General features: G+C 44.7%; 1 protein-coding gene across 5 annotated transcripts in view; it reads right to left on the reverse strand.

Moving 5' to 3' along the window:
- Positions 1-19,545, reverse strand: part of NCOA2 (nuclear receptor coactivator 2) — a 329,643-nt gene that overhangs the window by 34,213 nt on the left and 275,885 nt on the right. For all 5 annotated transcript variants that reach the window (XM_040354387.1, XM_040354383.1, XM_040354388.1 and 2 more), the window contains 4 exons: positions 4,191-4,410; positions 1,751-1,963; positions 612-815; positions 78-207 (listed from right to left, as the gene is read on the reverse strand). In XM_040354387.1, coding sequence (XP_040210321.1) covers positions 78-207; positions 612-815; positions 1,751-1,963; positions 4,191-4,410 — 767 coding nt within the window. The remainder of the gene's footprint in view (positions 1-77; positions 208-611; positions 816-1,750; positions 1,964-4,190; positions 4,411-19,545) is intronic.

The raw sequence follows: 19,545 nt of genomic DNA on the forward strand, positions 1-19,545 counted from the left end.
CTGATTGAATGCATTAATACCCAGCTTTACGGCAACATTTTACCACTCTACGGCAGAAGCAAATGAAGATCCTTTACCTGCTCTGATTGTTGAAAGAGTTTTGATCAATAGACAGAATACTGTCAGGCCAGGGTGCTGTTTGGTTGGGTGGTGCCTGTTGCTGGGTATATGGACCTCCAGACATGTTCATATCCAGCTCAGACGCTCCTAAAAAGTAAACGTGGACAGTTAAAATACACAGCTTCCACACCAGAAAAGAACAATGCATGGTAATTTCTAATAAGACAACCCATATCCATAAGCCAAATAGACCAGAGCAGAAAGACCATGTTTATACAGCCAAAAGCAGTGGCAGCCTACAGGTCCCCCATTCAGACAATATTTAAAATGAACTAGGTCATGTAAGGCCACAATAAATACTCAACAAGTATAAATATAGTGGTACGCAAGCAGCATTAACGCATCAACTAAAAATCCACCTATTTGGATCGCGTGGGCTGTCAAACATACCAAGTAGAAAAAAAAAAAAAACAGAAAACAAAAACCTTGCCTTATACATTTATATAAAGGTTAAGTAAACCACAGAAATCACACAACGTGATCCAGCTTACCCATATTCATAACATTCGATTGCATCATAGGCCTTGGACAGGTCTGATTATTGGGTCTCATAGGCATATTGGAGGTGGGGCTGCGAATCATGCCCTGCATGGGCCGGCTCATGCCTGTGGGTGGACAGGTTGCCCTGACTCCTGAGGCCGGTGATCCCCACTCTGTTTGCAAAGATGGTCTAGGAGCATTACCACCCATCATTCCTGAAAGACAGCAATTTTTAGAATCGCATTAAATTGGTTATCTACAGGAAAAATCAGAAATAACACACTAACTGTAGCAGAAGACAAATGTTCCTGATCACTTTGTTTTACCAGCCAACATTCTATGAATCACACTAAAGCATATCTCAATACTAATACTGGAGATCCAGTCATGTTCATATCCACATTCCCCACAGTGGCAATCCCCACCCACATTTCCCTACAGTAGCAAGCCCCACCCACAGAGGTAGGCCCCGCCCACATATCCCACAGTGCAGGACCTTCACACATTTCCCCACAATGGCAGGCCCTACCTACATTTCCAATAGTGACTGGCCCCAATAAGAACAGGCCCCGCCCACATTTCCAAGTGACAGGCCCCATCCACATTTTTAAATCGGGACATCTACCCCATCCCACCCCCCAAAGCGCATTTTGTCTCATGGTTTTAATATCCGCTCCCATAAGACATCATTCCCTTATACAATCCGACACCCTATCAGTGCTACTTGACAGACTAACAAGCCTCAAACCTATTTCCCAGATTAGCTGACAGATTAACATTAAAAGACTTCATATCAGGCGTGGACTGACCATTCGGGCACTCTGACACTGCCCGAGGGCCCCATGCCACTAGGGGGCCCCATCAGGGTTGCCAGCCTCAGTAAAACCAGGGACAGTATGTTAAAATCTGCGTTTTGAAAAAAATCCCAAGTTTATAGCTGCCCCCCCTCTCCAGTACCTTTTCAGTGTGTGTGTGTATGTGTATTCTGTGTGTATGTATACTGTGTATTTATACTGTGTGGCCCCATAATCTATTGCCTGGGGGCCCCATAATCTCCTATTGCCTGGGGGCCCCATGAATTGTAAGTCCGCCCCTGTTTCATATGTACACATTTCAAAGTTTACCACCATCCAGGTGAAACAAAACCTACCAGGACTACCGCTGCGCACACCTCCCTGCCCTCCCAGCATGGATTGGTTGTTCATCATCCCAGAAGGCTGCATGTTGGAGAATGGGCTGGTATTCCTCATTGGTTGGAAGGATCCTGCAGTGGTCTGGTTCTGTAAATTGATTTCTAGTGGTACATTCTGGTTTGGTAATATTCTCCCAAGTGGTAGCTGTGCTGCACGAGGGTTACTGAACACTGCAGAAACAAAAAACAGGAAAAACATCATTGCCTGTACAGTAAGCAGTCTTGTTTCAACAAAGAACCAAACATGAGTACCAAGGGCATTCAACTGCAAAATCACCCCAGAGGTGTAGGTTGCATTGGGGCCTCAATTTTTGTACGCTGCTTATATAAGACCACAAGAACACACAGCTTCTAATGAATGTCATATGTAGTAATCTGTGGATCCAAAAAAATTAAAGCAGACCTATACTCTCCAGCAAGGTGATGTCCTGGAGTTCTCTGCCAGCCGCTGACATCTTCCAGGTATCAATCCCTGGTCGCTTCCACTGACCGGGTCGTAATGACGTTACGCCCGCGCATGTGCAGGAGTCCAGTCATCTCGGCAGGTAAAAAAAAAACTTTAATGCAGAAGATACATAACATGTCCCTTCTGCATTAAATATCCTGCCTGTTTGCTATTTATTTTCTCCACATCCACTTTAAATACCAGGGTCCAAATCCAGAAAGTGTACATCTTTAACGTGACTTGTCTCAGCTCTAGTGTTCAACCTTTCCTCTAGCTGTGGAAAGGTGGCTAATGGCAGAGCATCCTAAATTCGGGGTTCTGTACATTAGGGGTCTTCCTGGGCATACACAAGGGCCCGGAGTCACGTAGAGCCACGCAAAATTGTGCGGGCGTAACGTATCTGATTTACGTTACGCCTCCGCAACTTACACGGGCTAGTGCTGTATTCTCAAAGCGATTGCTCCGTAAGTTGTGGCGGCGTAGCGTAAATCGGCCGGCGTAAGCCCGCCTAATTCAAATTTGGATCAGGGGGGCGTGTTTTATGTTAAACTACTGTGACCCGACGTGATTGGCGTTTTTGCGGAACGGCGCATGCGCCGTCCGTGGAATTTCCCAGTGTGCATTGCTCCAAAGTACGCTGCAAGGACGTCATTGGTTTCGACGTGAACGTAAATGACGTCCAGCCCCATTCACGGACGTAACTTTTTCAAATTTCGATGCGGGAACGACGGCCATACTTAACATTGGCTGCGCCTCATATAGCAGGGGCAACTTTACGCCGGGAAAAGCCTAACGTAAACGTCGTAACTTTACTGCGTCGGCCGCGCGCGCGTACGTCCGGTAATTCGCGTATCTAGCTAATTTGCATATTCGACGTGGAATTCGACAGAAGCGCCACCTAGCGGTCAAAAAAAAAAATGCCGTTAAGATCCGACGGCGTAAGAGACTTACGCCTGTCGGATCTAATGGATATCTATGCGTAACTGATTCTAAGAATCAGACGCAGAGATACGACGGCGTATCTCGGTTGTGAATCTGGGCCAAGATCATCAAAAAAAAAAAAAAAAACACACATGCAGTGGTGACTGCTCTTCATATGTTATAGAAAATTTAGGCTGTCATAATAGGTTCTCCTTTAGGTATAAGTATGAAAGCCAGGGGACCCCATAATAATCTTGTATTAGGGCCCAACCATTTATATTTATGCTCCCCTTTTCTCATCCCCAAGCTGACCCACTTATTCCTTGCGTATGTCACAGCAGAACATCCCTGTCTGCAGCCCCAGCAGTGGGAACAGCCGCTATGTGTTTGAGAATTCTGTGAACCATCACCTGATGTCATTACATTGATACAGATCACAGCCAGTAGCAATGGAGGTTAAAGATGGTCAAAGCAAGTCTTGTACTTGCAGCCACTGACCTGTGACCTAGGTAAAATAGATTTTCCATATCTGCTGAATGATCTATGCTGTAATGGACAGCACAACACTGGCAACCCATATAAAGAATTTTGGCCTCAGAATACATGACTATAAAAAAAGTTAACTGCAGAGCAATAATGAGAACTTCTGAAAGTTATGCGTCTTTGTGACCACACACAGAGGTTTTCTAAAGAGTTGGGAAAAATCTTGGTAGTTCCCCAGGCAGTGCAATGAATGTGTGAAAAAAAATATATAGGAGTACAGTAACGGCAGCTGTAATTCCATGGGGCACACTGATAAAAGGTGGACAAATACCTTGGCCACCCTTACACATCAACAAAAGAAGTGCAATTACACGTAGCTTGTGGAAAGCAAGCAGTTTCCCAGCTGCCATCCAGTTCTCTGGGCATGCAGCAGGGGGCGCTGCTTGTTTATACTGAAGAATTTCTTTAGAGCAAAACAGAAAACAAGCTTTTGATTGTTGCAGAGGTGATCAGGAAAAGGAAATCCTTACATGAAGGTCTGTGACTTACTAGTCTGCTGCATCCGGAGGACTCTCTGCCGCTGTAATCCAGGAGGTAGAGCTGTGCCATTATCACCAGCGATCTGCATCAGGTCATTGATGATAGCTTGCTTATCAACAGAGTTGGCATCAGGCCGAGTGTCTGGATAACTCAGCTGGTTCATCTGGCTGTTCTGCAAGTCATCCAGGATCTCATCCAAGTTGTCCAAGTCAGAACTGCCGGACAAAAGCTAGAAAAAGACAAAGTGGAATAAATGTCTCACACATAACAAATCATACAGGTTTCTAGGGTAGAAATATGGGGTATTATTACACTTCAGGCTGCTGAACAATTCCATATAATAATGGCGAAATAATTTGTTGAATAAAGGCTTTTATCAACATACACAAGATCATTTAAAGGAACAGTTGGCGATATCGGGTTTAGCCCATGTTAACTCTGAATGCGGTTTTAAAAATCATGTGACTTCATTTAAAATCGCACACATTTCAAAGCCGCATTTCAGTGAACTTTAGGAGCGACTTGGCCGACATCTGTGCGACTTCATGCACAGTTGTCTATGCAAATCGCACCTGAAATGGTCAAAAGTAGTGCAGGAACTACTTTTTCTAATTGTTGCGGCACCGCAAAGTTGGCGTTGCGCCGACTTGAACAGTTCCATTGCCGACAATAGGGTGCGACTTGTCATGCGATTTGGACCTGTCAACTCGCATAACAAGTCACATCTGTGTAACCTGGGGCTTAGGTGGACGCTGCCAAATTGGATCACACTTTGTGGGTTCTTTCATTTGTGGGACATTTAATGGTAAAAGACATTTTAGCTTCAAACCCAGGACTGCCTATTGGGCACAAATATACCAGAGAAATTTCACTTTAATTTTGGGATATTTCACGTATTTTAAAGAATGCATTCACACCTGCAATAGCTTCCGCACTGCAATTAGATGCAAGAACCCCAGCAGGGGCTCCCATAATAAGTTGAAGGCAGTCCCATTGAAAGCAATGAGAGGCTGCCTTCTGCAGCTAACCATGGGAACCCTCGTTGGGGTGCTTGTATTTAATCGCAATGCAGGAGCTTTCGCAGGTGTGAATGCACACTAAACTAAAGACTAAACTAAAGACTAAACCAAAACTAGAGACTAAAGAAGGGCTAACATTTCGAAAGCTCCCTGATGAATTGGCTGAAATGTGAGCCATGCGTGGCCCTTTCAGGACCACCTGGCTTGACAAACTGCCATTAAAAAAGCAAAGAAGCAGGATGGAAAATCATTGGATGAACAGTGACTGCATCCAATCGGAAGCAGTTACTGTTCACATATTTAGACCGTGGCGGGTGATGTGGTTTTCAGAATAAAATATCCGGTAGTGGATGAGGAAATTCATTCGATTTCTCTGTTTAAGCCTGCTGACCGAATGAAAAAATAAGTAAATCTATGTATGGATGGTTAGTGTCCCGCCTATGAAGGCGAAGGAAGTGGGTCAAGGCAAAGAAAAGACAAATTCAACATTTATTTACAGCGGAAAAATCAGTCTTGGTTAAACTGACCCTTTAATGTATACCAGCTAAGGGGTACTTTAAGGCCCCTTTCACACTGGTGGCGTTTTTCAAGCGTTTTTTGAGCGAAGCCTCATCTGCAATCCCAATGTGCTGGTAAAGCACCTCTAAGACCCTAACGTTTTAGGGTGTTTTTGCAGTGCCTCAGTGTGAAAGGGTAAGGCGTTTTTACAGCGCTTTCAATTCATTTTAATGCAGAGGGGCGTTTTTGGAGTGTTTTTTTTTCAGCGCCCAAAAGCTGCTCCAAAGATGCTGCTTGCAGGACTCAGTGTGAAATTGTCCATTGAGATGTATGGAGAGCGCCATTTTTAACGCTAAAACGCTTTAAAAACACTTCAGTGTGAAAGGGGTCCAAGTTTTACAACATCCTACAGATTGAAAAATCTGTGTAAGCAGTAAAAACCCTAAACACTGGGGGAAGTTATTGTCCACTTTCTGCAACCTGCGGGTCACAGCTTTTTTATGCTCCTCAGATATGCAAATACATGTTGCTGTATTATTATATTACCAGTATAATGCAGCAGCAGTCTCATGCTAGGTTTACAATCCATGACAGCAGAAAGTTTGGGGTTAAACTGATGGCATTTGTTACCCAACAGAATAAAATGCACATTTTCAGGACATGTTCGTTTCAAAAGTTTCTCTTTCCAATTATCCAATAAGTGGCCTGGACAGATAGAAGCACTAGATCTATAAATATTGGGGTTCATATTCCAATTAGATGCAGTTGTCAGTTTGATGTCTCGTACACGACCGGTTTTCCCGGCCATGTGTATGCTCCATCAGTTTTCACGACAGGAAACCCGGCGGGAATCGCGGCGGGAAAATTTAAAAAAAAATTCCCGCCAGGATTCCCGCCGGTTTTTAAGCTGGCAGTTTCCCTATGGGGAAAACCTGCGGTGGAGCATACACACAGCCGGGTTTCCTGACCAAAGCTCTCATGGCAGCTTTCCTGTCGGGAAACCCGGTCGTGTGTAGCGGGAAAAAGCTACCGAGCAGGTTCTCCCTTTTCCCAGTGGACTTTTTACCGCCGGGAAAACCGATTGTGTGTACAAGGCATCAGGCCTGATTCACACCTATGCCGGTTGCATTTTGCCCTTTTCAATACACGCTTTTCATCCATTGAAATCTATGGAACCAAAAACCAGAAAAAAGTGCCTGGCCCTTTTTATAAAATGCACAGATGTGAACTACATCCATAGGAAACCATGTTAAATGGACTGTAGTGTATTTCTGCAAAACTGCAAATGCAAAAAAAATAAATAGGTGTGACCCAGGCCTTATAACAGTCTTGACAATTGCAAGAAATCCAAGTATTACAATTTTAATCATCTTGGATGACAGAGAGTAGAAGTTAGTTGCTCTTGTGGGCTTGTTCTGTAATGTTGAAGAACATTTGCAGCTCATCCTCCTTCTAGGAGTCTGGGGGGGGGTATAGATAACCATCCTCCTCCATCTATTTCTGTGTCGGCTCGTCTTCATGGTTCCCACACACCCGTTCCCCCAAACCTTTGTGTACATATACGCTTCATACACTTTTTATATTCAAACATTCAGGGTATGCCCTCCTTTAGGCATACTGTCCAGCTAGGCCAAGGCACACCTCAGGTCTTGGTTGTTAAGAGTTTATCACATTTCCAAGTGAAGACTGACTACAGATGAGAAGACATGTGAGCAGATCCCCAAAATTGATATCTCTCTGTTCTAAATTTTCAAACTTCATTTTTAAAAACGACGTTGCCCACACACAATCGTTTTTTTAAAATGCTCTTGCAAAGCGCGATTATGTACAACGGAACTCTGTTCCATTCATGCTCGTGTCATAACTTGCTTCTGAGCATTCGCGGGTTTAAAACCGTTGTTTTAGCCCACACACGATAATTTTTTACGACACAAAAAAACGACATAAAAAATTTAAGCATGTTCGAAATTTTTTTGGTCGTTTTTTAGAAGACAAAAAACTATGTGAAGCCCACACACAATCATTTTAAATGACGTTTTTAAAAACGTTGTTTTATTTCATCACAAAAAATGACCGAGTGTACGCGGCATTAGGTGTGAGTGGATGCCCTCCCATAGAGATACATTGCACTGTCTATCCGTATAATGAACAAGCTGGAACACCCATCTGAAGGTGGCTTAATGGAAGCTAGTACCAGGTACAGGTACACTGCCCAGGCCCACTTCCTACAGCTTTTCGTAATGCCCTGCAGGCTGCTGATGGACAGGGCTGAATGCTGCGCCTGTGCCCTCCTGGGTGAAATGCTGTGTAGCTAAAAGCTTCTAATGCTGGGGGCCTTTAGTAGGTAAAGCTGCAGTAACATGCTTTAGAGCTTCCAAGCAGATCCTGGATGCATAGAATGTTATTTGGTCTAAAACGCAGCTAAACTAACATCACCCGAATGCAGGTAAATGTCGAGTTTCAGGCCCCATTGACGCCTCAAAATGCACTACAACCTAAAAATGCATGTTCACGTGCCATTATTTTTTCAATGGCATCTAAAACACTGTGCGATTTTGCCATGATTCTTATGCACTTTATCGCCAGGCAATCCTGGCAAAATGCATCACGTGAAGTTTGTCACCCAAAAGAAGCTTCTGTTCCTTTTTTCTACAATCGCTGCAAGGTGCCATCAGAGGAGCTGAACTCAAAGCTGTGAGAAAAAAGGCATGCAGAGGACAAAGGAATAGTCTCCAGTATATCCAGGGGTCTCCCTGCAGCAGATCCTTCCCTATTACTCACTTACAATGACTTGTACTATGCGGACAATTTACTAAAATGATTGGTGAATGATTCACTTTGATTATGTGAAAAGCAAACCCGTTTACTTATTTAATCTGCACATGACTGGACAACTGAACAAATGAGGTGAATATTCACACCATTTATTGTGCAAGCATAGTCAACAGCTTTAGTAAATCAGCTTGTGTGTCTGTGTGGAGGCGGCCATCTTGGTAGAGGCAGGGTTTTGTGTTCCCATTTAAAAATCTCCAGCAAAGACAACAGTGAGCTCAAAGGGGTTGTAAACTTCCGACACTGACCGCCCCCCCAGCCCCTCTGTTTTGCTCACCTGAGGCTTTTGTTCCCTTGGCGGAGACACGCTGTACCTCTCTGTTCTGGGGTTCTCGGCTCTCGATTGGATAGATTTATAGGAGGTAAGTCAATGGCTCCCTCTGCTGTCAATCAAATGCAATGACGCAGGGGGCGGGGCTGAGTCCGGCATTCTGTGTCTATGCAAGAAAATGCTGGACTTTGGAGCCCGCCCCCGCAAGGCAACCCCCCCCCCCCCCCCCGATGCTTAGAGAAGCTGCGAGTGCTGCCGGGGGACCCCAGAAGACGGTGAACAGGCCACTCTGTACAAAACCAACTGCACAGTGGAGGCAAGTAGGACATGCTTGTTAGTTAAAAATAAAAATAAAAAATAAGGTTTACAATCACTTTAATTGAACGAGCTGAAGTTTTGCCCAGTACACACGATCGGAAAATCATACAAAAAAAAGCCAATTTTGGGGCGATCGTAGGATAATCTGATCGTTAGTACAGAGCTTTTCGAGAGCCGATCAGGAGAGTTCATCCAATGTTATTTGATCGGACATGCACAAGAAAAATTTCGGACGATTTTCAGAGAATACAACTGTTGCTCGAAAATGCAATACAAATGCATTACAACACATGACATCATCACTTCCCAATCCAATTTTTATTCTGAGAATTTGCGACTTTAGGAAACTCAGATTCAATCTGAGAGCATGCAAAAAAACAAACAGGCGATCATCATCATTCGTCCAATAATCTCATCATGCGTACCGGGTATTGGAAGCTTATTGGTCACTATGCACAGCTACACCAGAATCTGAGTGCTCCAGTTTTAGTAAATCTCCCCATTTCCATAATGGCGGATTGAATGCTTACCTTACATTTATAAGATACTGGTCTATACACAATGTCAATTAACAGTAATATATTTAAATAGGGTTCATTGGAAAAAACAATAAGTGGGTTATTTGCCTGGGGCCCTGCTTTAACACTTTATGGGAATCACATAGAATACATTGTTCACCTTGGATGGTACAGAGGCCCATGGAGATAAAGACGGGAGCAGAGAGATCTCTATCCTAGCTGTGATGTGCCAGGGAGATGGCACCTATCTGAAGCACTGACGTCAGCAAGTCACACACACAGCTTGTCATGAGAACACGGCATCTGATGAGGAGGAGGAGAGAATATTGGGATGTGCAGCATCTAGGTCATCCAGGGACAGGTATTCAACCACAAGACACACGGAGGTGACAACCATTACAATTAATGTGCCCCAGATCCCATAATAAGAGAAGAGGGGACATGGCCAGCAAATCAAGAGCAGTATGATGAAGAGGCAGCATGAATAACTCACTTAAACACCTAGCATCACATTTCCATTCATAAATCTAATCCTGACACGGGCCTGGAGGCACGGCGCACTACCGCGTCGGTACAGGAAGCGTTAACAGTGGCAATCTGCCTCCTCTGTGTAAGCTTTTCTTGGCTCAGCCCGTGGATAAACACTGAACCTGCTAAACAGCAAGAAGTCTTTTTAAAACACAACCAGCTGTAATGTGGACCGCCCAGTCCAAGTAACGTCTCTCAATTATACAGACGCACAAAGCCCACAATGACTGCATGAAATGCAAAAGATACAGCCAAGTGGTCCAGATGGCATTGCAGCCCCCATATCACCCAAACATTATTTTTGTCACATAAGGAGAAATCATCATTACAGCTTAATCATACAAAACAGCTTAAAATAACTGCAATGCTCACAGCTAGAGGAGAGAAAGAACACAGAACGACTGATCGGAGAACGGCAACGCGGTATTATCTACACCTAAACCAGGGAGAACGGACATACCATACCATATCACACAGAAAACACACAAGACGCACAATTCCAATTCTCTGGCACTTTAGTCAATAATACATCTTTCACTTTTTCCGGTCTGATCTATTTCTCTGTATAAATAAATAGCCATTTAACAATCAAAATTGTATATATCAGCTGTACTCCAGACTGGAACTAAACCCTGCTCTGTAGGAGCCTCTACTGCAAGGGTTAAATGCTTAAGACTAGAGGGAGCCTGGCTCCAGAAGGCTTCTCCATCCATGCAACTGGGTCCACTGCTGCTGCCTCTTATCCATGCTCTTATCCATGGTCGCACGCCCTCCTAATATAATGCAGAGTTAATAGCCCTGCATTGTATATGGTGATGCTGAGAAGTCGTCCACAGACTAAACTGACCAGAGCAGGGAATATGGCCAAGTAATACAACCTCTTCAGATACCCCTAGAAATAATGGCCATTTAATCATTAGGCCGCGTACACACGGGTCGGTCCAAACCGATGAAAACGGCCTTAAGTCCAGTTTCATCGGTCAAATCCGACCCGTGTGTACGGCCCATCGATCCGTTCTCCTACGGTCCAAAATTTTAAAACATGCTTTAAAATCATACCGATGGACCGCTGCCCGATCGGTCCAAACCGATGGTTAGTACAGAAAGCATCGGTTCAAAACCCACGCATGCTCAGAATCAAGTCGACGCATGCTTGGAAGCATTGAACTTCGTTTTATTCAGCACGCCGTGTGTTTGACGTCACTGCGTTCTGACCCGATCGGTTTTTGGAACGATGGTGTGTACGCACATCAGACCATCAGGCCCCTTCAGCGGTGAACCGATGGAAATGGCCCGTCGGACCATTCTCATCGATTTGGAACGACCGTGTGTACGCAGCCTTACAGTGCTGGGGTTGCCCACTGCAAGGGTTGTTTTTTAGTTTTGTCTTTTAAAACAATCCCTGGAGTTCAGCCTAAGGCCCCTTTCACACTGGGGCGGGAGGTGCGCTGACGGTATAGCGCCGCTATTTTTAGCTGCGCTATACCGTCTGAATTTATGTGGAATTGCAGCGGTATTCAGCCACTAGCAGTGCGGTTTTAACGCCCACAATCGGTCGAAAAAGGGTTAAGGGTTGTTTTCAATGGGAAGGAGCGGTAAACGCACTGCTCCTCGGATGCTGCTGGCAGGACTTTTGGAGCGGTCCCGCCAGCGCATCTCCATGCTTCACGGTGGGAACCAGACATGTAGAGTCCATCCGTTCACCTTTTCTGCGTCACACAAAGACACGGGGGTTGGAACCAAAGATCTCAAGTTTGGACTCATCAGACCAAAGCACAGATTTCCACTGGTCTAATGTCCATTCCTTGTGTTCTTTAGCCCAAACAAGTCTCTTCTGCTTGTTGCCTTTCTTTAGCAGTGGATTCCTAGCAGATATTCTACCATGAAGGCCTGATTCACACAATCTCCTCCTAACAGTTCTAGAGATGTGTCTGCTGCAAAAGGTGGCTACTTTGAAGAACCTAGTATATGAAATATATTTTCAGTTGTTTCACACTTTTTTGTTATGTATAATTCCACATGTGTTCATTCATAGTTTTGATGCCTTCAGTGTGAATCTACAATTTTCATAGTCATGAAAATAAAGAAAACGCTTTTTTATCGGCGTATAACACGCACACTAAATTTAAGAGGGAAGTTTCAGGGGAAAAAAAATTTCCACAGCACCCTGTATATATATATATATATTTAGATAGATAGATGGCCATGCTGCACTTTTTTTCTGCACAGAACTGTAATGGAACGCAGCCAAAATGCATCAAAGAAGCGCATTCGGAATGCGTTTCTGCGGTGTAAAACCGGTCCTAAAAGCATTTCTACCAGCAGGCAAAATGCAAAGCTTTCACCTTGCTTCTAACAATCTTTTCCCATCACATAGTCAGCCCCCTACCCATTAAGATCCAGGCAGCCAATATTGTCCCCATCAAGACACATGCTCAGTTAGTGGATGATGGCGTTTAGCCTCACGAAGGAAATGCTATCCATTCTAGAGGGAAACAGGACATCTCTGCAATGCCTGCAGAAGGAAAACTCTACAGAGAACAAAAGAGGAAGACAACGGTTAAGAGAACAAACCTAAAGCCTAACACACGGGCCAAATATCGGGTGGCATCAGCCGGTGCAATAGAAACCGGCTAACATTTGGCCTGTGTGTATGGCAGCAGGTCCAACGGGCATGACTGGAAAAGGCCTGCCCACCGACATCCGATCAGCGATATTAGACAATGGCTGAGAGTGCTGACCGATGTGTTCTGGCAGGGTGGGGGACACAATAGCTCAGCCGGGGAGATCAATGTACCAACATTGCATGGTTAGTACATCGGCTCCTCCTGAGCGATTCAGTTTTTATTTTCATTCAGGCTGCTGGGTTGAACGAAAAAAGTATTAGGCAGCCCATAGATGGAATGAATTTTTTCATTCAACCAGTGAGCCTAAAACAGGTCTAAGGTGAGAGTCTAAGGTGGTATTTTATCTTAATGCCTTCTGTTCACCTTGAAAAGGGAAGTTCCACTGATCATTCTCCTTCTCCTCCCTCTCACTTTTGCCATTTATTTAATTTAAGGAGTGGGTACCTAAATCTGCAACCTCCAGACACACATCACATGTCCCAGGAGGTTGCAGGACCATTCACAAAGTGCAGGGCAGTGGAGAGCCAGGTGTAAAGCCACAGGGAGTCACCGCCAGCTTCCCGTAATAAACATGGAGGCACCAGGGACCAGCAATTGTAGCTGCTGACTGTTATGTTTTTTAAAAACTGAATGAAGATCCTATTTAAGGTAAAATTCCTTTAAATGCCTGTCCTGTCTGCAGCACTGCTGCTCCCTCTTCCTGGTCTCACAGGAAACACTAAAAGCAGCAGGGGCCATTGGCTACTGTTGCTGTCAGTTAAATCCTGAGAGGAGAGCGGGCGGAGGGGGGCGTGACCAAGTCTATGAGCGGAATCAGCCCAGCTAGGGAGCGCGCCTGCAAGGGTGCCCGGGCACTCAGCACATGGCTTGCTGTGGGGGCACTCACAGGAAAGGAGGAGCAGGGAGCCGCGGTGGGGGACCAAGTATACCATCTTTTTTTTTTTTTACTTTAAACAAATGCTTTTACAATCACTTTAATTGCAACCTCAACTAATCCTTACAAAAAAAAGGTGACCAGTTGATACTGGAGAACCTGTGCGGTTTGAAGTGAGCTGTATAGTGATCCCTCTTCATGCCCATATTATCCAGCAGAAGGAATGTAAAGAAGGCTTCCATCTCTACGAACCAATCAGAAATCTGGAGCAGTCTCCAGACTGTTTTGGGGCACTGGACATGAATGCCTTCACCTCTCATGCCAGTGCCATCACCCCAGAAGCTGCACAGTCCTCCTTGGCACAGTCCAGGTTGAGATGTTCCTTCCAGTTGTGTGTAAGCTGTGAGACTCCTCAATACTACAGAATACCCGGCCCTTGTGTACTCTGCAGGCTTCAATCTGAATTTCTCTGAAATGTTTTTAATCAGCTGGAAACAAAGCATGTTAACCAATAGTTTGGTGGAGTAAACGCCGATATTTCCAAGTCAATGCTTGCTATTGTAGAACAACAGTAAATACTTATCAAGGTTACTATTGTCGTGTCCTTCTGGTAGTATTGCCAGTCACTGGGTTCTGCAGTTTTATGGTAGGTAAAGAATAACCAGGGGCTATGAATAACCCTGAAGAAAGAAAATCATGGTCTGAAAGACATTACTGCAAAGTACACAGAGCACGATAAAAGTGAAGTTGTGTCTCGGGCATTTGTTGTGTCTTACTGGGAAGGAATGGTCCTCTGACCAGATTGGTGCATTTAAGGTTCATTTTGAACATAAATAAGCTTCTGAAAGCTTGATAACGCAGACGCTAAAGGATGAAACCTAAAAGTCCTACCTTCCAGTGCGGCTGTACCCGCTTGGCAAGGGTAAACGTCTCATTTAGGACTAAGAAACCATTAGATGCAGTTTTACTTATCTGGTCCTCTGTTTTGGCAGGCTCCTCCATGCTGCTAGACTGATCCTCTTTTCCTGGCTTTCAGCAGCCTAAGGCCCTTGTTCACACTGCCATTGAGAGAAAAAGTTTGAGGCGCCCCTTTTAATGCCCCTTAAACTCCTATGCAATTGATAATATGGACAGCATACAGTTCTGGTCACATTATCAAAACTTGAAGCGTTGGGGTGTCATTGCTTCAAAATTGAAGCTTCGGGTTGAGTATGAAGCGGGACTGCATTACAGTTTATGAAAAAAAAATCATAGGCGTTTCTGGTGCGGTTTTACACACCTTTAGCACACATCAAGCACACCAAAAACGCACATAGGGCACTTGGTGCTATAACAACATCAGAGTGGATTGGATTTAAATCACAATTTAGATCACTAGTAAAAAGGCTTGATTTAAATCATAATTTTTAAATGTCAACGCATCTCTGCTGACACTACCTACCCCTACAAGTCAATGGGTGGACCGCTCAGATCCGCCTGAAGAATGGACAGGTGGATCCGAGCGGGCCTATCACATGAAAGGGGCCTAACACTTCAGGCATCATGGAAAGAAAACCTCGCTGGGAGAGATTCCTGGCGTCCCCTACGTCTACAAACTTGGAAATTATATATATATATATATATATATATATATATATATATATATATATATATATATAAGCTGGAACACCCATCTGAAGGCGGCTTAAGGGAAGCTAGTACCATGTTGCCATATAATAAAAATTATATATATATATATATATATATATATATATATATATACACACATACATACATACATATACACACACACACACACACACACACACACATACATATATATATATATATATTTATATTAGGGCTGTTACTGATTAAAACATTTTTGTTTGATTAATCTTTTTTTTTTTAATCGATTAATCGACTAATTTCGATTAATTTTAACGCACATACAGATCCAACTACTTTTTAGCTGATCTCCTTGCAGGCTGATTCCCAGTGCAGCTACCAGCCACTGGAAAAATGTATAGCAGGATACAAAAAACACACTAAGGCAGCGCTCAATGGGAATAGCATTAAAACTTTTATAGTCTTCAAGTAGGTAACAAAATAAATATTACACTGGAGATAAAATCGATGTAGCTACATAAACTGTAAAAATGGTGCGAGTAATACCAAAAACATGTAGCCAAGTATGATACTGGTATAAAAATGTGTACAACGATACCACTGCTGAATCTAGATGAGGAGGGGTTAACATCAGTCCGTCGGCATGTAGATGTCCCGTGAAGGGAACTATCACAACTCCCAGTGGATGGAGGTAGAATCCCAGGTTGATAGAGGGAAGTGATATATGGCAGTGTAACAGCCCTTGTAATTTAGACCCCTTTTACACTGGAACGGTTTGCAGGCTCCAGTGTGAAAGCCAGAGGAGGGCGGGAAAAAAAAAAGTCCTGCTAGTCGCATCTTTGGAGCGGTGTGTATACCACTCCCGCCCATTGAAATCAATAGGACAGCGTGGCTATACCGCCGGCAATGCGCCTCGGCTGGTAGCGAGGTAAAACCACCCCGCTAGCTGCTGAATAGCGCAGCGAAATTAGCAGTAAAGCGCCGCTATAAATAGCGGCGCTTTACCGCCACCGCACCTCCCACCCCAGTGTGAAAGGGGCCTTAGAAGTAATTAGATAACAAAATAATTAATACAACCAACTCCCTGCAGTATTTTCTCACAATGCTAGTAACATTTTTGAATGACTACCAGATACCCCAAAATTGTGGGGTCTGTCCTACCCTTCCACTATATCATGCTGACAGCACTCAAATCTCACATTGCATCATGGGAGCCAAGGTTTTTATTTCTTGGTTCAGATCAGCTTTTGCATACAGAGGGAGTATATGGCTACACACCTCACTAATGTTATTCTTTGGTTTCCTGACCAAGGGCAAGGTAGGGGCTTTCCTACAATTACAAAGTACCTGATGCCATTTTAGATATAAATCAATTTTAGAGGAATAGGTAGAAAATGATAAAACAAATAGTTAGACTTTAACCCTTGTAATACTGAACACAGGGCAGGCCATGCAGTAGGACTGCACTCTCTCAGTTTCTCTCTCTCTTAGTTTCTCTCCGAGTTTCAGGAAACTGCGCTGAAATTAGTCATATCCAAAGTTTGTTTACCAAGTATTTTCAGGCTTATTAGGTCAAACACTACTGAGCTGCATTACAGTTCTCTCCGATCTGCCTGGTTTTCAGAGGGCGGAGATATCAGACATCAAAAATATTTTAGTAGCCAGAAAATACATTTGGCCATCAGCAGGTTTATAATTTTATGCCTGATCAAGTTTAACCACTTCCTTACTGGGCACTTAAACCCCCTTCCTGACCAGAGGACTTTTTGCCATTCGGCACTGCGTCGCTTTAACTGACAATTGCGCGGTCGTGCGACGTGGTTCCCAAACAAAATGGACGTCCTTTTTTTCCCACAAATAGAGCTTTCTTTTGGTGGTATTTGATCACCTCTGCGGTTTTTATTTTTTGCGCTATAAACAAAAATAGAGCGACAATTTTGAAAAAAAAAAAATATTTTTTACTTGTTGCCAAAAAATAAATAGCAATTTTTTTTCCTCAGTCTAGGCCGATACGTATTTTACATATTTTTGGTAAAAAAAAAAAAAAAAAAAAAAAAAATCGTAATAAGCAAATGGTTTGCGCAAAAGTTATAGCGCCTACAAAATAGGGGACAGAATTATTATTATTTTTTTTTTTTACTAGTAATGGCGGCGATCTGCGATTATGGCGGACACATCGGACACTTTTGACACCATTCACATTTATACTGCGATCAGTGCTATAAATATGCACCAATCACTGTATAAACGTGACTGCCATTGAAGGGGTTAACACTAGGGGGTGAGGAAGGGGTTAAATGTGTACCCTGAATAGTGTTCTAACTGTGTGTGGCGGGGGGACTGACTGGGGGAGGTGACCGATCTGTGTCCCTATGTACAAGAGACACAGATCGGTCTCCTCTCTCCCTGACAGGACGTGGATCTGTGTGTTTACACACACAGATCCACATCCTTGTCTCTGTAACCGCCGATCGCGGGAGCCTGGCGGACATCGCGGCCGCCAGGCACGTGCATCGGCACCCCAGTGATGCGGCGGGCGCTCGCGCGCCCCCCCAGTGGCCAGGAGGAGCGGAGGCCGTATAAAGACGGCCACTCCGAGAAGTAGAACCACCCTGCGGCCGTACAAAGTCGTACGGCCGTCGGGAAGTGGTTAAGAACGTTTATGCCACTGTTATTACAAGTATAGCATAACTGTATGGCTGAGGTCCCTTCACATGGGGGCATCTAGCTTCTGCGTGCCCCCCTGCAGTGTTCAATGCACCCAGGTGGTACAGGATTCAGTGTCCAGCTCCACTGTCTGCATCCTGTCAAAGTCTATGGCAGGGTATACTAAACCCAGGACCCTACATTCATTATCAGTGTCTGGATAAAGCTTGTAACAGGAGTTTTCATTCTACTCTGACTGTTCTATAAGGCTGCAGGATCCCCAACCCTCTGTCTGGACAGAGCCGATTGGCCCAGTGCTGATCGCAGGCACCCTCCCAAGAAAAAAACAAAACTCTATAGCAATACACACCAAACTGAGCATGTGCAGAGTGCCTCCAAAGGCTCTGTCTTATCAGGAGATGGATTGGGGACAGTGGAAGAAGGGGAGGATCAGAGAAGACCGAATCAAAAACAGACTTTTTACACAATTCAGAGGATTAACCCCTTTGGTTCATAGCAACAAGCATGCTTTAGTGCATATACAGACAGATTTTACGGTCGTGGGTTTAGCAACACTTTAAAGATGAAACAATCAATGGTAATCACGGTTGCATTGGGGGGGGGGGGGGGGGGGGTCAATCACACAGATGCTCAGCCTTGTACAGCATGAAGAGCTGCTTGTTTATTTTTATGTATGGAGTAAAGCCTGCCATAGTCTGTTCAAATCTCAGACAGTTTAGCAGGGACCGGCTGAGATTCAAACCACGTATGGGCAGGCTGGTTGTACCCAAGTTGATCGATCAGCTTGGGTACAACCAGCATGTCAGATTTTTCATGCTATTATTTCCAGAGGCTATAGCTGTTGGCAATAATCTATGTGTGTTCTCCCAACCAGGATGGCTCCCCATGCCAGGAGAACACGAGAGCTCTGCGGGAGGCATTTCCCCATCAACACTGAGGCCGGGTACTCACGACCAAACATGTATGGTGAAAGCGGTCCGTCGGACCGTTTTCACCATACATGTCTGCCAGAGGGCTTCTGTACGATGGTTGTACACACCATCGTACAGAAGTCCGCGCGTAAACAATACGCGGGGCGTGTCCGCGGTGTCGCCGCGTCGATGACGCGGTGTCGCCGCGACAATGACGCGGCGACGTGGGCGGCCCGCCTTTAAAATGCTTCCACGCATGCGTCGAAGTCATTCGACGCATGCGAGGGACGGCGGGCGCCTGGACATGTACGGTAGGTCTGTACTGACGACCGTACATGTCCGAGCGGGCAGAATTCCAGCGGACTGTTTTAAAACAAGTCCAGGAATATTTGTCTGCTGGGAAAAGGCCCGGCGGGCAAATGTTTGCTGGAATTCGGCCCGCTCGCGCCCACACACGACCAAACATGTCTGCTGAAACTGGCCTGCGGGCCAGTTTCAGCAGACATGTTTGCTCGTGAGTATGGGGCCTTAGTCTCCATTCACATCTATGCGACAGCGGCGTATTTTGCCGCGAGTGTGTATCTTTTTTTTTTTTTTTCAGATTCTTCCCATAGCTGTGAATGGGCGAACGCCAATGTCGCCTAAAAAAAAGGGTCCGGGACTCTTTTTCAGGCGACAGGCGTTCGGCGTCTA

This window comes from Rana temporaria, chromosome 5 (assembly GCF_905171775.1).
Source record: "Rana temporaria chromosome 5, aRanTem1.1, whole genome shotgun sequence".
Lineage (NCBI taxonomy): Eukaryota > Metazoa > Chordata > Amphibia > Anura > Ranidae > Rana > Rana temporaria.